The following is a 15,581-nucleotide window of genomic DNA, read 5'->3' as shown; positions in this document are numbered from 1 at the left end:
TTGAATCACCTATGTTAGGACTTTATTTTTTTTTTTATTTTTTTCTATGTAGGACTATGTAGGACGCTTGGATTGCGTCCTACCTGACAGGTCGCTCCTACCAGGTGGCGTGGCGAGAATCTGTCTCCGCACCACGTGCTCTCACCACTGGTGTCCCCCAGGGCTCTGTTCTAGGCCCTCTCCTAATCTCGCTATACACCAAGTCACTTGGCTCTGTCATATCCTCACATGGTCTTCCTATCATTGCTATGCAGACGACAACCACAATTAATCTTCTCCTTTCCCCCTCTTGATAACCAGGTGGTGAATCGCATCTCTGCATGTCTGGCAGACATATCAGTGTGGATGACGGATCACCACCTCAAGCTGAACCTCGGCAAGACGGAGCTGCTCTTCCTCCCGGGGAAGGACTGCCCGTTCCATGATCTCGCCATCACGGTTGACAACTCCATTGTGTCCTCCTCCCAGAGTGCTAAGAACCTTGGCGTTATCCTGGACAACACCCTGTCGTTCTCAACTAACATTCAAGGCGGTGACCCGTTCCTGTAGGTTCATGCTCTACAACATTCGCAGAGTACGACCCTGCCTCACGCAGGAAGCGGCGCAGGTCCTAATCCAGGCAACTTGTCATCTCCCGTCTGGATTACTGCAACTCGCTGTTGGCTGGGCTCCCTGCCTGTGCCATTAAACCCCTACAACTCATCCAGAACGCCGCAGCCCGTCTGGTGTTCAACTTCCCAAGTTCTCTCACGTCACCCCGCTCCTCCGCTCTCTCCACTGGCTTCCAGTTGAAAGCTCGCATCCGCTACAAGACCATGGTGCTTGCCTACGGAGCTGTGAGGGGAACGGCACCTCCGTACCTTCAGGCTCTGATCAGGCCCTACACCCAAACAAGGGCACTGCGTTCATCCACCTCTGGCCTGCTCGCTCCCTTACCTCTGAGGAAGTACAGTTCCCGCTCAGCCCAGTCAAAACTAGTTCGCTGCTCTGGCCACCCAATGGTGGAACACAAACTCCCTCACGAACGCCAGGTCAGCGAGTCAATCACCACCTTCCGGAACACCTGAAACCCACCTCTTTAAGAATACCTAGGATAGGATAAAGTAATCTTCTAACCCCCCCCCCCTTAAAAGAGTTAGATGCACTATTGTAAAGTGGTTGTTCCACTGGATATCATAAGGTGAATGCACCAATTTGTAAGTCGCTCTGGATAAGAGCGTTCTGCTTAAGATGACTTAAATTGTAATGTAAATGTAAGTCGGTGTGTTTGGATCTGAAAAAGCCTTTGATACTGTGAATCATGAGGGTCCTCCTATCCAAAGTATCCTCCCTTAATGTGTCCACTGAAGCCATTAGTTGGATGTATTCCTATCTGACAAACAGAAGTCAAAAAGGTTTGTTTGGGGGACACTCAGTCGAACTCTCTTTACCATAACATTGGGTTCCACAAGGGTCAATATTAGGCCCTCCTCTGTTTACCATCTATATAAATTATCTCCCACTTGCTTGCTCACAAGTTAACATGTATGCAGACGATACAGTTCTGTATGTACACAAAAAAAATGGACAACTAGTTGTTAACTGAAGCTATGATACATGTTACTAAATGGATGACTAATTCTTGCCTGTGTTTAAATATTGACAAGACTGTTTGTATGTACTTCTCTAAGAAACCCATTGATTCTTCCCAAACAGCTGTTCTTGTTAATAGAGAGAATCTGAACGCTGTGTCTGACTTCAGGTATCTGAACGCTGTGTCTGACTTCAGGTATCTGAACGCTGTGTCTGACTTCAGGTTCTGAACGCTGTGTCTGACTTCAGGTATCTGAACGCTGTGTCTGACTTCAGGTATCTGAACGCTGTGTCTGACTTCAGGTATCTGAACGCTGTGTCTGACTTCAGGTATCTGAAGTGTTCTGACTTCAGGTATCTGAACGCTGTGTCTGACTTCAGGTATCTGAACGCTGTGTCTAAACTTCAGGTATCTGAACGCTGTGTCTGACTTCAGGTATCTTGATGTCATTTTAGACTCCAACTTGACATTTTAAGAAACATGTGAAGAGGGTGGTTAAAAACAGTTACGTTTGGGTTATCCAACTTTAGGTTTATCAGACCTTTCCTTCCTCTGGATGCCGCCAAACTATACATGCATGCTATGATCTTCTGACAGCTGAGATATTGTCTGGTTGGAGAGATGTGATGTACTAAACCCAGGTTTTGATCCACATGGCACACAATGTACAAAGCATGTCTCTCTCTCTCTCTCTCTCTCTGTTCCCTTGTTTTCCTGCAGAACTCTTGCTATGATTAAACCAGATGCAGTCAACAAGATGGGAGACATTCTACAGATGATCAATGACGCCAACCTGATCCTAACCAAAGCCAAAATGACAAAGCTGACATGGTAAAGGTCAAAGTTATTATTTCCGCTGAGAGACGCAGGTGACTGTCTAGGTGGGGCCGATGATTTATTGCAATGTCAGTAAGCTCAGTTACATATGGCCATAGTCTTCAATGTGTCTGTGTAGTCTGACAGGGTTTGTTGTCAGATGGCCTCCCGGGCCTGGGGCTGCTGGACTACTATTCTAGAGCTGCACCCACTCAGAGATGTGTTTTTACGCGATGGAACAAAAGCTTCTTTTTCTCAATTCATAACTCTCATGTCTACTTTGCCCCGGGAAGGTCACTCTGAGGTAAAGCTACATTAGTATGAAAAGGGCTAAGTTACAACATTCCACAACTATCTTTTCGTTGCTGAGGGTGCCAGTGAAGGACAATAGAGAGGGAGATGAGAATATTACCATTTTGAGAGAGATGTGATATGTGCCACAGACAGCTCATTCTGCCAAGTGTCAAAGCTCCTCCCATTCAAAGGTAGGGGGTGGCTTGATTATTCACACATGTCAAAACATATGGCGTGCCAGGGGATCTGGGCTGTGTTATTACCTGCTGTCAACATATGGCGTGCCAGGGGACCTGGCTGTGTTATTACCTGCTGTCAACATATGGCATGCCAGGGGATCTGGGCTGTGTTATTACTGCAGTCAACATATGACGTGCAGGGGACCTGGGCTGTGTTATTACCTGCTGTCAACATATGGCGTGCCAGGGGACCTGGGCTGTGTTATTACCTGCTGTCAACATATGGCGTGCCAGGGGACCTGGGCTGTGTTATTACCTGCTGTCAACATATGGCGTGCCAGGGGACCTGGGCTGTGTTATTACCTGCTGTCAACATATGGCGTGCCAGGGGACCTGGGCTGTGTTATTACCTGCTGTCAACATATGGCGTGACAGGGACCTGGGCTGTGTTATTACCTGCTGTCAACATATGGCGTGCCAGGGGACCTGGGCTGTGTTATTACCTGCTGTCAACATATGGCGTGCCAGGGGACCTGGGCTGTGTTATTACCTGCTGTCAACATATGGCGTGCCAGGGGACCTGGGCTGTGTTATTACCTGCTGTCAACATATGGCGTGCCAGGGGACCTGGGCTGTGTTATTACCTGCTGTCAACATATGGCGTGCCAGGGGACCTGGGCTGTGTTATTACCTGCTGTCAACATATGGCGTGCCAGGGGACCTGGCTGTGTTATTACCTGCTGTCAACATATGGCGTGCCAGGGGACTGGGCTGTGTTATTACCTGCTGTCAACATATGGCGTGCCAGGGGACCTGGGCTGTGTTATTACCTGCTGTCAACATATGGCGTGCCAGGGGATCTGGGCTGTGTTATTACCTGCTGTCAACATATGGCGTGCCAGGGGACCTGGGCTGTGTTATTACCTGCTGTCAACATATGGCGTGCCAGGGGACCTGGGCTGTGTTTTACCTGCTGTCAACATATGGCGTGCCAGGGACTGGGCTGTGTTATACCTGCTGTCAACATATGGCGTGCCAGGGACTGGGCTGTGTTATTACTGCTGTCAACATATGGCGTGCCAGGGGACCTGGGCTGTGTTATTACCTGCTGTCAACATATGGCGTGCCAGGGACCTGGGCTGTGTTATTACCTGCTGTCAACATATGGCGTGCCAGGGGACATGGTGCTGTTATTACCTGCTGTCAACATATGGTGCCAGGGACCTGGGCTGTGTTATTACCTGCTGTCAACATATGGCGTGCCAGGTGACCTGGAGTGAGGTTACCTAACTACCGCAAAAGGCTCTCAGTGTTAGATTGCAGACAAAGCAGAAAGGTTGTCTTTGTGTCTGTGTGTAAGAATAGTTTGTCCTCTGTCTATGATCTTTCCATCCGGAGGTGGGTTTGTAATACATTACCGTGCAATTTGATGCCTCGTGGTTTGCCAATAATATCCTATCCTCCTCACTAGGTCTGGCACAGTTACCTATAACCCTGTAACGACAGTTAGGAGAAAGGCTGTCATGAAAATTAAAATTACTGTACTAACCTTTTGCTTTTTTAGAACAAACAGCTGACTGAAGACGGGAAGCCAGACTTTCGTAACGGTTGAGTCCGTTTCTGTGATAACAACTTGATGAAACTTTGTTGCCACTTGCTAAACAAAGCAAGGGTGTAGCAAACGATGAATAGAAGAGCTTGGAACCTCTAACCCTGGCGATTTGACTGGTTAAACTGATGGCCGCCAGTCCAGTGTAGCAAACGCATAATAGAATGAGCTTGGAACCTCTAACCTGGCGGATTTGACTGTAAACTGATGGCGCCAGTGCCAGGGTTAGCAAACGATGAATAGGAAGGAGCTTGGAACTTCTTAACCCTGGGCGATTTGACTGGTAACTGATGGCCGCCAGTCCAAGTGTAGCCAAACGATGAATTAGAATGTAGCTTGAACATCTACCCTGGCGATTTGACTGGTAAAACTGATGGCGCCAGTCCAAAGGTTGTAGCAAACGTAGAATAGAATGCAGCTTGGAAACCTCTAACCCTGGGCGATTTGTACTGGTAAACTGATGGCCCGGCCAGTCCAAGGTGTAGCAAACGATGAATAGAATGGCTTGGAACCTCTAAACCCTGGGCCGATTTGACTTGGTAAACTGATGGCGTGCCAGTCCAGTGTAGCAACGATGAATAGAAGAGCTTGAACCTCTAACCTGGCGATTTGACTGGTAAACTGATGGGCCAGCCAAGGATGCTAGCGAAACGATGGAAATTAGAATGAGCTTGAACCCTATAACCCTTGGCCGGATTTGACTGGTAAAACTGATGGCCCGCACAGTCCAGTTGTAGCAAACGATATGAATAGAATGAGCTTGGAACCTCTAAACCCTGGGCGATTGACTGGTAAACTGATGGCCGCCAGTCCAAGGTGTAGCAAACGATGAATAGAATGAGCTTGGACCTCTAACCCTGGCGATTTGACTGGTAAACTGATGGCCGCCAGTCCAAGGTGTAGCAAACGATGAATAGAATGAGCTTGGAACCTCTAACCCGGGCGATTTGACTGGTAAACTGATGGCCGCCAGTCCAAGGTGTAGCAAACGATGAATAGAATGAGCTTGGAACCTCTAACCCTGGCGATTGACTGGTAACTATGGCCGCCAGTCCAAGGTGTAGCAAACGATGAATAGAATGAGCTTGGAACCTCTAACCCTGGGCGATTTGACTGGTAAACTGATGGCCCCAGTCTCCAAGTGTAGCAACGATGAATAGAATGAGCTTGGAACCTCTAACCCTGGCGATTTGACTGGTAAACTATGGCCGCCAGTCCAAGGTGTAGCAAACGATGAATAGAATGAGCTTGGAACCTCTAACCCTGGCGATTTGACTGGTAAACTTCATGGCCGCCAGTCCAAGGTGTAGCAAACGATGAATAGAATGAGCTTGGAACCTCTAACCTGGGCGATTTGACTGGTAAACTATGGCCCCAGTCCAAGGTGTAGCAAACGATGAATAGAATGAGCTTGGAACCTCTAACCCTGGCGCGTTTAACTGGTAAACTCGATGGCCGCCAGTCCAAGGTGTAGCAAACGATGAATAGAATGAGCTTGGAACCTCTAACCCTGGGCGATTTGACTGGTAAACTCATGGCCACCAGTCCAAGGTGTAGCAAACGATGAATAGAATGAGCTTGGAACCTCTAACCCTGGGCGATTTGACTGGTAAATCATGGCCCCAGTCCAAGGTGTAGCAACGATGAATAGAATGAGCTTGGAACCTCTAACCCTGGGCGATTAACTGGTAAACTGATGGCCGCCAGTCCAACCACTACGCCCATCATTGAATTGAAAAGGGGACGTCCGTTCTATTCGTTCTAAACCCTCTTCCTCAAAGCTGCCCACGGTCCCTTAATGTTGATGATGTGGTTGTTACTGACAGGAAGCACATGCTGAGCTGGAAGGCAGCCACAGTTCGTCCTTTATTTAAAGGGGGAGGAGATCAAGCTGATCCTAACTTGTTATAGGCCCAATTTCTATCTTGCCCTGTTTATCAAAAGTGTTTGGAAAATCTTGTCAATAATGAAATAAATGTTATTGGTCACATACACATGGTCAGCAGATGTTATTGGTCACATACACATGGTTAGCAGATGTTAATTGGCTCACATACACATATCTCTCTTCTGACTTCACCACCTATGTCCAGTTTAGATTTAATGCACTCCAGAAAATAGCAACTGGCTGTTTCGGTAGAATGGTTAGTTCTGAAACCGAATGGCATTTGATGTGTGGAGTTGCCCTGAATGAGGTGATCAGTCAGATGATCAGCCACCCATCTTTCAGCTACTTTTCATACCACTGGAGGAATGCTTATAGGTGGGTAATTTTCCACCAGTGTCGGGTCACCAGATTTTAAAACAGGCATCACTGCAGCAGGCTTCCAAGCATTAGGGAAGAACCTCTATTTGATGGACAGATTAACTAGATGTAGAGGAATTCAGGAATTCTGAATATTGGTTTATTATTATCCATGGGAGTGAGAACTGTGGTCTTGGTTGAAAATCTTTGAGCCAGTTCCCTGACAGAGTCAACAACAAAATTGTTAAAAGGTGGTGAATATGAAATTGGAGTCTTGAATTAGAATCCCTTGAACCTAGCAACACTGTTCCCTTACGGATAAAACAAGTGTGAGAAATGTCTTTACTAGATTCAAAACATGATGTCGTTTTATTGGAATTTGCAGCTGTTGTTAATCTGCTAACTTCTGACGTGACGTTACTACAGCTAGAAAGAGAGCAGTTGAAGGGTTATTAAAACATCTACTGATCGGTAGACRCTATTCCTAATCCGTTTTGGGATTTGAAAAGCAGAGGAAGTAGGGGGGGGGATGATGTCATTTCCTCTATGTTGTTGGGGGAGTGGTCAAAACGGCAGATGTTTGGAAAAAGTTGGGGGAAAAAATGTGGTAATGCAGTCACTAAAACAGCTGTATTGTTATACTGAACAAAAATATAAATGCAACAAGTTACAATTCATTAGGCACTAATCTATGGATTTCACATGACTGGGCAAGGGCGCAGCCATGGGCCCCCCCCCCAGACGATGCCGCAGTTGAAGAAGCTGGATGTGGAGGTCCTGGGCTGGCGAGGTTATATGTCGTCTGCGGTGGTGAGGCCAGTCGGACGTACTGCCAAATACTCTAAAACGACGATGCCAATTGCATGCTCCCTCAAAACTTGACACATCTGTGGCATTGTGTTGTCTGACAAAACTGCACATTTTAGAGTGGCCTTTTATTGTCCCCAGCATAAGGTGCACCTGTGTAATGATCATTGTGTAATGATCATGCTGTTTAATCAGCTTCTTCATATGCCACACCTGTCAGGTGGATGGGTAATCTTGACAAAACATAAAATGCTCACTAACAGGGATCTTAAATTTGTGCACAACATTTGAGAGAAATAAGCTTTTTGTGCATATGGAAAATTGCTGAAAACATTTATTTCAGCTCATGAAACATGAGACCAACACTTTACATGTTGTGTTTATATTTTTGTTCAGTGTAGATCCGTAGTGGATATTTTGTTTCCGCAAACAGATTTGAATAGAAGACAAGTAGAAGAAGATTTTATACTCTCTAACGTTTTGTCAAACTCTTTTGGGTAGTGCTCAAAACGGCAGTTGTTTGCAAAAAAAAAAAAAAGTTACAGAAAATGTTGTTGATGCGGCCACTAAAAAAAGCTGTAACTTTTTAACAGAATATGATTTTGTTCAAAACGCCAGATTTCAGTCGTAGATTAGTGAACGATATAACGTTTTGTCTGTTGTTCCAAAGTGGTCAAAGTAGCTGATTTGTGTCAAAAGTTGCATTATTGCATTTACAGGGAACGGAAGTTGGATGTGACGATGTCACAATGAGGCCTTTCTGAAATCTTCAGGAAATCTCAGGTAAGCGGATGGAGGACAACAAAAAATATCACTTCAAAAGTATAAAAGATAACAACAAAAAGTTGCATACAAACAATATTCCGGATCCATCTGCACGTTTTAAAGTTTGAATGGCGTTTCTAGCTTAAACGGTGTAGGAGGAGGAGTGTTCCAGAGAAGAAGAAGTGTGTCGAAGACCTAGAATGGGGACGTTTGCTTTGCAAGTCCCATTAATTATGCTCAGCTCATCAGGCCCCTTGTTGATGTGAGGACTGAGGCAATCTTCTGCCTAATGGTAAGTCCGCCAGCGCATCAACCTCTAAACAGTGGATTAAAATGATCTGTCTGTCTTCCCTACAGGATGTCAGAAAAATGACAACTGCAGGCCCTGAGGTGGTGAGGTTAGAGGTCAACTCGGGGTGTGTCGTCTGGTCTGTCAATCTATCAAGAGCACGTGGAAGAGCACAATACAAATAGATGGAATGTTAAACAGCGTGCTATCATTGATCTTTCCCAGCCTTTAACAGTGTATTACCGCTTGTTCTACGGAGACGTTGCACCACCATCAACACACATACCTCTCTTTCTTGCTGCCGAGCTTGTTTCCTGTATACTGGTCTCCATAGCCAATCAGGTCGAGTTGACGGGAGAACACGTTCACACGGTTTCCAACAAACAGGTCCTCCTGGTGAAGCTCATCGTATTTGGTCCGCCTCAGGAAGGTACGCTGGTTCTTCACATCAAACTGGAAAGAAAACAAAATAACATTTCTAGCAGGTCCAAATAAAAGTAACACAAGACCAGAGCATTTCGAGACCTGAGCATTTCGAGACCTGAGCATTTCGAGACCTGAGCATTTCGAGACCTGAGCATTTCGAGACCTGAGCATTTCAAGACCTGAGCATTTCAAGACCTGAGCATTTCGAGACCTGAGCATTCACTGAGGAAAAAAACAGATGACTTGTTTTATGCAGAGAGACATGAGCTGATATTTTCTTCAATAGAGTACCACAGTATGAGTCATAACACCCATAAAACCTAGTGGTCAAAGAAGGAAATGGTTCCAATCGTTTTTCCACCATTCATTTCTCCCCATAGGGGATTCTAGAAACACTTAAAATAAGGGTTGTGTTTCRTGTAGCTTTACCCTGGCGCGATGTTTTGATAATCATGGAAATCTCTTGGACAAGGTGACTTTTATCAATATATTAGCCTGTATTTACCTCCTTAAAAATGAAATACTAATTACCTGCTAATGTGGCTATCATAAAGAACTACAAATTCCATGATGATCTGAACGAGACTGACGAATTTGAGGCAACGGTAAGAATCTCTGGATTAACTATCTAATGTTGTCTAAATTTAGTAATGAATAAATTGGCTACATTTATTTAAATTTACTATTCTGTGAACTGTCTTGTGCAAGTTTTAAATTGACACAATACCTGTTAGAAAAGGTGTCTGCTAGAGATGACGTGCAGGATCAATACCTGTTAGAAAAGGTGTCTGCTAGAGATGACGTGCAGGAGCTGGCAGGGTTTTGATGTCGTACATGTTGTCTACTTTGATGCTAATTAGAATTTTTGAATCTGAGAGGAAAGAGAGCCGAATATATTGATAAAAGTCACCTTGTCCTAGAGAGACTTACATGGTTATCAAAACTTCACGCCAAGATAAGCCTAAACGAAACAGAGGCCTTATTTTAAGCGTTTCTAAAGTTCCCTATGAATGGCAGAACATCGAATGGAACCATTTCCCTGTTTGACCGCTAGGTTTTATGGGTATTATGATACCTCCACTGTGGGGCTCTATTGTAGACATTATTGAGATACTAGTTTCCTCAGAGGAATCTATCAAAATGGGGATATGACCTGGAAACAAAGTAGTTAAACATTAAACTAACAAGCACTTTGTATTTTACATGTTACAACACTGATGCTGAAGGGACAACGTCAGGGGGTCTACATGTTACAACACTGATGTTGAAGGGACAACGTCAGGGCGTCTTACCTTGTTACCACTGATTGTTGAAGGACAACGTCAGGTGTTTTACATGTTACACTGATGTTGAAGGGACAACGTCAGGGGTCTACATGTTACAACACTGGTGTTGAAGGGACAACGTCAGGGGGTCTACATGTTACAACACTGATGTTGAAGGGACAACGTCAGGGGGTCTACATGTTACAACACTGATGTTGAAGGGACAACGTCAGGGGGTCTACATGTTACACTGATGTTGAAGGACAACGTCAGGGTGTTACATGTTACACTGATGTTGAAGGGACAACGTCAGGGGTTCTACATGTTACAACACTGATGTTGAAGGGACAACGTCAGGGGGTCTACATGTTACAACACTGATGTTGAAGGGACAACGTCAGGGGGTCTACATGTTACAACACTGATGTTGAAGGGACAACGTCAGGGGGTCTACATGTTACAACACTGATGTTTGAAGGGACAACGTCAGGGGTCTACATGTTACAACCCGATGTTGAAGGGACAACGTCAGGGGCTACATGTTACAACACTGATGTTGAAGGGACAACGTCAGGGGTCTACATGTTACAACACTGATGTTGAAGGGACAACGTCAGGGGGTCTACATGTTACAACACTGATGTTGAAGGGACAACGTCAGGGGTCTACATGTTACAACACTGATGTTGAAGGGACAACGTCAGGGGGTCTACATGTTACAACACTGATGTTGAAGGACAACGTCAGGGGGTCTACATGTTACAACACTGATGTTGAAGGGACAACGTCAGGGGGTCTACATGTTACAACACTGATGTTGAAGGGACAACGTCAGGCACCCCTGTTACGTTACAGCCTTAATCTTAAATGAATTAAATGTTTTCCTCATCAATCTACACACAATACCCATAAAAAGACTAAGCAACAACAAAAATCTAATGTATTACAAATAAAAAACAGAAATACCTTATTTACGTAAGTATCAGACCCTTTGCTACGAAACTCGAAATTGAGCTCAGGTCATCCTGTTTCTATTTATCATCATTGAATGATTTTCTACAACTTGATTGGAGTCCACCTGTGGTGAATTCAATTGATTTGACATGATTTGAATTTGCTTTTTGTTGCGTATGGAACTTTCTGGATCTTCTAGTTCAGCTCATTAAACAGGGGACCAACACTTTACATGTTGCGCTTATTTTTGTTCAGGATTTATTAAGTAACTTCAGGGTATGCAAGACACAGATTCTACATCGTACAAGCCTGAAGCTCAGACAAGAGGACAATATGTAAGATTGAAAAGGGAGAGTAGATCTAAAAAACTTTTGGTCCTCAAACATTCCTCTGATATCAGCATCCTCCCCCCACTCAGCCCCTGGCCTGTCTACACCACAGGACCGTGTGATTAGTAGCAGCATCCTCCCCACACCAGCCCCTGGCCTGTCTACACCACAGGACCGTTGTGTAGTAGCAGCATCCCCCCACACTCAGCCCTGGCCTGTCTACACCACAGGACCGTGTGATTACCAGCTCACCCCTGGCCTGTCTACCCACAGGACCGTGTGATTACCAGCTCAGCCCCTGGCCTGTCTACACCACAGGACCGTGTGATTACCAGCTCAGCCCCTGGCCTGTCTACACCACAGGACCGTGTGATTACCAGCTCAGCCCCTGGCCTGTCTACACCACAGGACCGTGTGATTACCTAGCCTAATGCTTACCATCTCCACAGAGCCATTCTTGGGTGAACAGCAGCTGGTAGCGGCGCAGGAGAGCACACTGGGTCATACCACTCTGCCAGGAAGGCAAACGCTCCTCCTGAAGACAGGACAACAGAGAGAAGCAGAGGGATGTCAGACATTGACCGAAAACAGTGACCGAACACATGTGACCTAACACAGTGACCGAAACACAGTGACCTAACACAGTGACCACACAGTGAAACACAGTGACCTAAAAACACAGTGAAACCTAACACAGTGACCTAACACATGACCTAAACACAGTGGACCTAAACACCATGACCTTAACACAGTGACCTAACACAGTGACCTAACACAGGTTAACTTGACCCTAGTGAGTTGATCTAACAGAGGTTAAGGATGCAGGTTACAAGGATGTAAACAGGTACAAGTGTTGTGTTCAAGACCACGTAAAGCGAGACCGATTCAAGAACAAGACCGGAGGGGAGTGGGGGAGGGGAGACCGAGTCAAGACCGAGACAAGGGGTCCAAGACAAGACCAAGACCGGAGGGGAGGGGGGGGCCGAGTCAAGACCGAGACAAGGGGTCCAAGACAAGACCAAGACTAGAAAAATACGAGTCCAATTCAAGATCATGATTGTAATTTTGTCAAATCAGCACCATAATAAGAGTTCTAAATGTCCAGTATTTCTGGGTTCATATTTCAGAACAATATCTGGGTTCTTTAGACATTACGAATAGTGAATAATGCATTCTGGGGGAAAATAGAGACACTGGGCCTTCTACACCTTCAGAGAAGGGCGAAGGATTTATACAATAATGATCATAATAATATTATATGATAATTAACTATTATGTTCTGATTTAATCTCGTCAGTTTTTGTTGGAAAGGAAAGGGTTAACACTAAAGAGGGGAAAAAAAGATCCAATCAGGATTTTTCTTTGCTGGTCTCTGGGCAGATAAACCAAGCTAGCTAAGCCAGCCATTGGCTAGGCCATCAGAAGCTAGATCAAGGCATCTGCCATTTTGGAGTGACAGTGGAATCAACCAATCACATTTTGACTTAAATGGGTGGGACCGGCTGGTTTGCAGCAGGTGTTATCAAAGAGGATGTTGTTGCTAATTTGTTAACTTCTCCCTTTTCAAGAATAACTTTCAACAAGAAGTTAAGTTTCAAATGAGCATCATCTGGTGAATGGAACTGTGTTTTTTTACTGCAGTGCTGCTGTTAACCATCTCTTTGAAAATAACTTGTGTGTGAAACTTTGTTTCATTTGAAGGGGAACAGACAGCATTTTAGCAACATGTAGAAAGAAAAAATGCACAGATTTGATGGTCTAAATCAACAACAATGCTTTAAACCATCAATCTGATTGGCCTGTCAGGRCCTGGCTCCCCAGTAGGGTGGGTCAGTGTTTCCTCTGCGTTCATTTAGATCTGGCGCTGCGCCACGGCAGAATCATTGACCGCCACACCAAAATAAACCTCCTATTTCTACCAAACATAGTATCAATAAAATTCTGTGAAGCACATTCACTTGTCTTGGTAAATAGATMATCTGTCTGGGTTCAACACAGTTCTGAAGGTTAACATCAATTACATCTATAATATTGCTGCCACAATTGTAACGGCAATTAGCTATCCAATATCCACAAGTATGTTGACGATAGGAACATGGTTAACTAACGTTACTAATCTAGCAAGTTAGCTAGCTAGTTCGTTTGGAATTGTATCAAGTGCAAGCAAGATAGCTACATTTATCTGTCTTCGATTAGATTTTTTTTCTCGTTTGAGAAAAAGCAGCGAAAGAGAAAGGGGGATCAGGGACAAGTGTCAGGTAATGTTAATTTAGCTAGCTATTCCGCCTGAATTAAATGAAAATTTACTTAGTTCGCTAACTCTTTAAAACGCTTAAGCTATCATTTTTTTAAACAAGTGTATGGTTTACTTTCCTAGACAGAGAAGATGCAGAATCCCAGTAGTGAGGTAGGGATGCATGAGTGACAGAATGGAGCAGAGGAGAGAGCCATGAGGGGAGATGTAAGGAGAAAAGGAGAGAGGAGAGAGGAGAGGAACAGAGGAAAGGAGAGAGGAGAGGAACAGAGGAAAGGACAGAGGAGAGGAACAGAGGAAAGGACAGAGGAGAGGAACAGAGGAAAGGACAGAGGAGAGGAACAGAGGAAATGACAGAGGAGAGGAACAGAGGAAAGGAGAGAGGAAAGGAGAGAGGAAAGGAGAGAGGTACAGAGGGAATGACAGAGGAGAGGAACAGAGGAAAGGACAGAGGAGAGGAACAGAGGAAAGGAGAGAGGAAAGGAGAGAGCCAGGAAGGGAGATGAAGGAGAAGAAAGATGAGTAGATAAAAGGAGAGGGTGAGCACAACTGGCAATCCGGATAATTATTATTTGTTTTTATTCCACCTTTATTTAACCAGGTATTTATATATATAACCCTAACCCTTTATTTAACCAGGTATTTATATATATAACCCTAACCCCTTATTTAACCAGGTGGCCAGTTGAGAACAAGTTCTCATTTACAACTGCGACCTGGCCAGAGTTACACATGGGATAAACAAACATACAGTCAATAACACAATAGAAAATCTATGTATAGTGTGTGCAAATGAAGTAAGGAGGTAAGGCAATAAATAGACCATAGTGGCGAAGTAATAACAATTTAGCAATTAACACTGGAGTGATGTGCAGATGAGGATGTGCAAGTAGAAATACTGGTGTGCAAAAGAGCAGAAAAAAACAAAWAACAAATATGGGGATGAGGTAGGTAGTTGGTTCGATGGGCTATTTAMAGATGGGCTGTGTACAGCTGCAGYGATCGGTAAGCTGCTCTGACAGCCGATGCTTGAAGTTAGTGAGGGAGATATAAGTCTCCAACTTCAGTGATTTTTGCAATTCGTTCCAGTCATTGGCAGCAGAGAACTGTAAGGAAAGGCGGCCAAAGGAGGTGTTGGCTTTGGGGATGACCAGTGAAATATACCTGCTGGAGCGCGTGCTACGGGTGGTTGTTGCTATGGAACTTTACCTAGCAAAGACTTATAGATGACCTGGAGCCAGTGGGTTTGGTGGCGAATATGTAGCGAGGACCAGCGTAATCTCATCAGTAGAGGATGCCTGGTTGTTTCTTTTAAAATGCTTTCCTCACCATCTTAAATAAGCATGCACCATTCAAAAAATGAGAACCAGGAACAGATATAGCCCTTGGTTCACTCCAGACCTGACTGCCCTTGACCAGCACAAAAACATCCTGTGGCATACTGCATTAGCATCGAATAGCCCCCGCGATATGAAACTCTTCAGGGAAGTTAGGAACCAAATAACACAGGCAGTTAGGAAAGCAAAGGCTAGCTTTTTCAAACAGAAATTTGCATCCTGTAGCTCTAACTACAAAAAGTTCTGTGACACTGTAAAGTCCATGGAGAACAAGAGACCTCCTCCCAGCTGCCCACTGCACTGAGGCTAGGAAACACTGTCACCACCGATAAATCCACGATAATTGAGAATATCAATAAGCATTTTTCTACGGCTGGCCATGCTTTTCCACCTGGCTACCCCTACCCCGGTCAACAGCCTGCATCGCCCACAGCAACAT

The 15,581-nt window shown here is 44.9% G+C and overlaps 1 protein-coding gene across 1 annotated transcript in view; it reads right to left on the bottom strand.

Moving 5' to 3' along the window:
* Positions 1 to 15,581, bottom strand: part of nme7 (NME/NM23 family member 7) — a 40,144-nt gene extending 24,563 nt beyond the window's left edge. The window contains 5 exon segments of the mRNA XM_070440412.1: positions 8,864 to 9,030; positions 11,990 to 12,014; positions 12,016 to 12,048; positions 12,050 to 12,086; positions 15,548 to 15,581. Coding sequence (XP_070296513.1) covers positions 8,864 to 9,030; positions 11,990 to 12,014; positions 12,016 to 12,048; positions 12,050 to 12,086; positions 15,548 to 15,581 — 296 coding nt within the window.

Source organism: Salvelinus sp. IW2-2015, unplaced genomic scaffold (assembly GCF_002910315.2).
Source record: "Salvelinus sp. IW2-2015 unplaced genomic scaffold, ASM291031v2 Un_scaffold2523, whole genome shotgun sequence".
NCBI classification, from domain to species: domain Eukaryota; kingdom Metazoa; phylum Chordata; class Actinopteri; order Salmoniformes; family Salmonidae; genus Salvelinus; species Salvelinus sp. IW2-2015.
The sequence above is the reverse complement of the archived record's forward strand: the minus strand, read 5'-3'. Positions and strand labels throughout refer to the sequence as shown.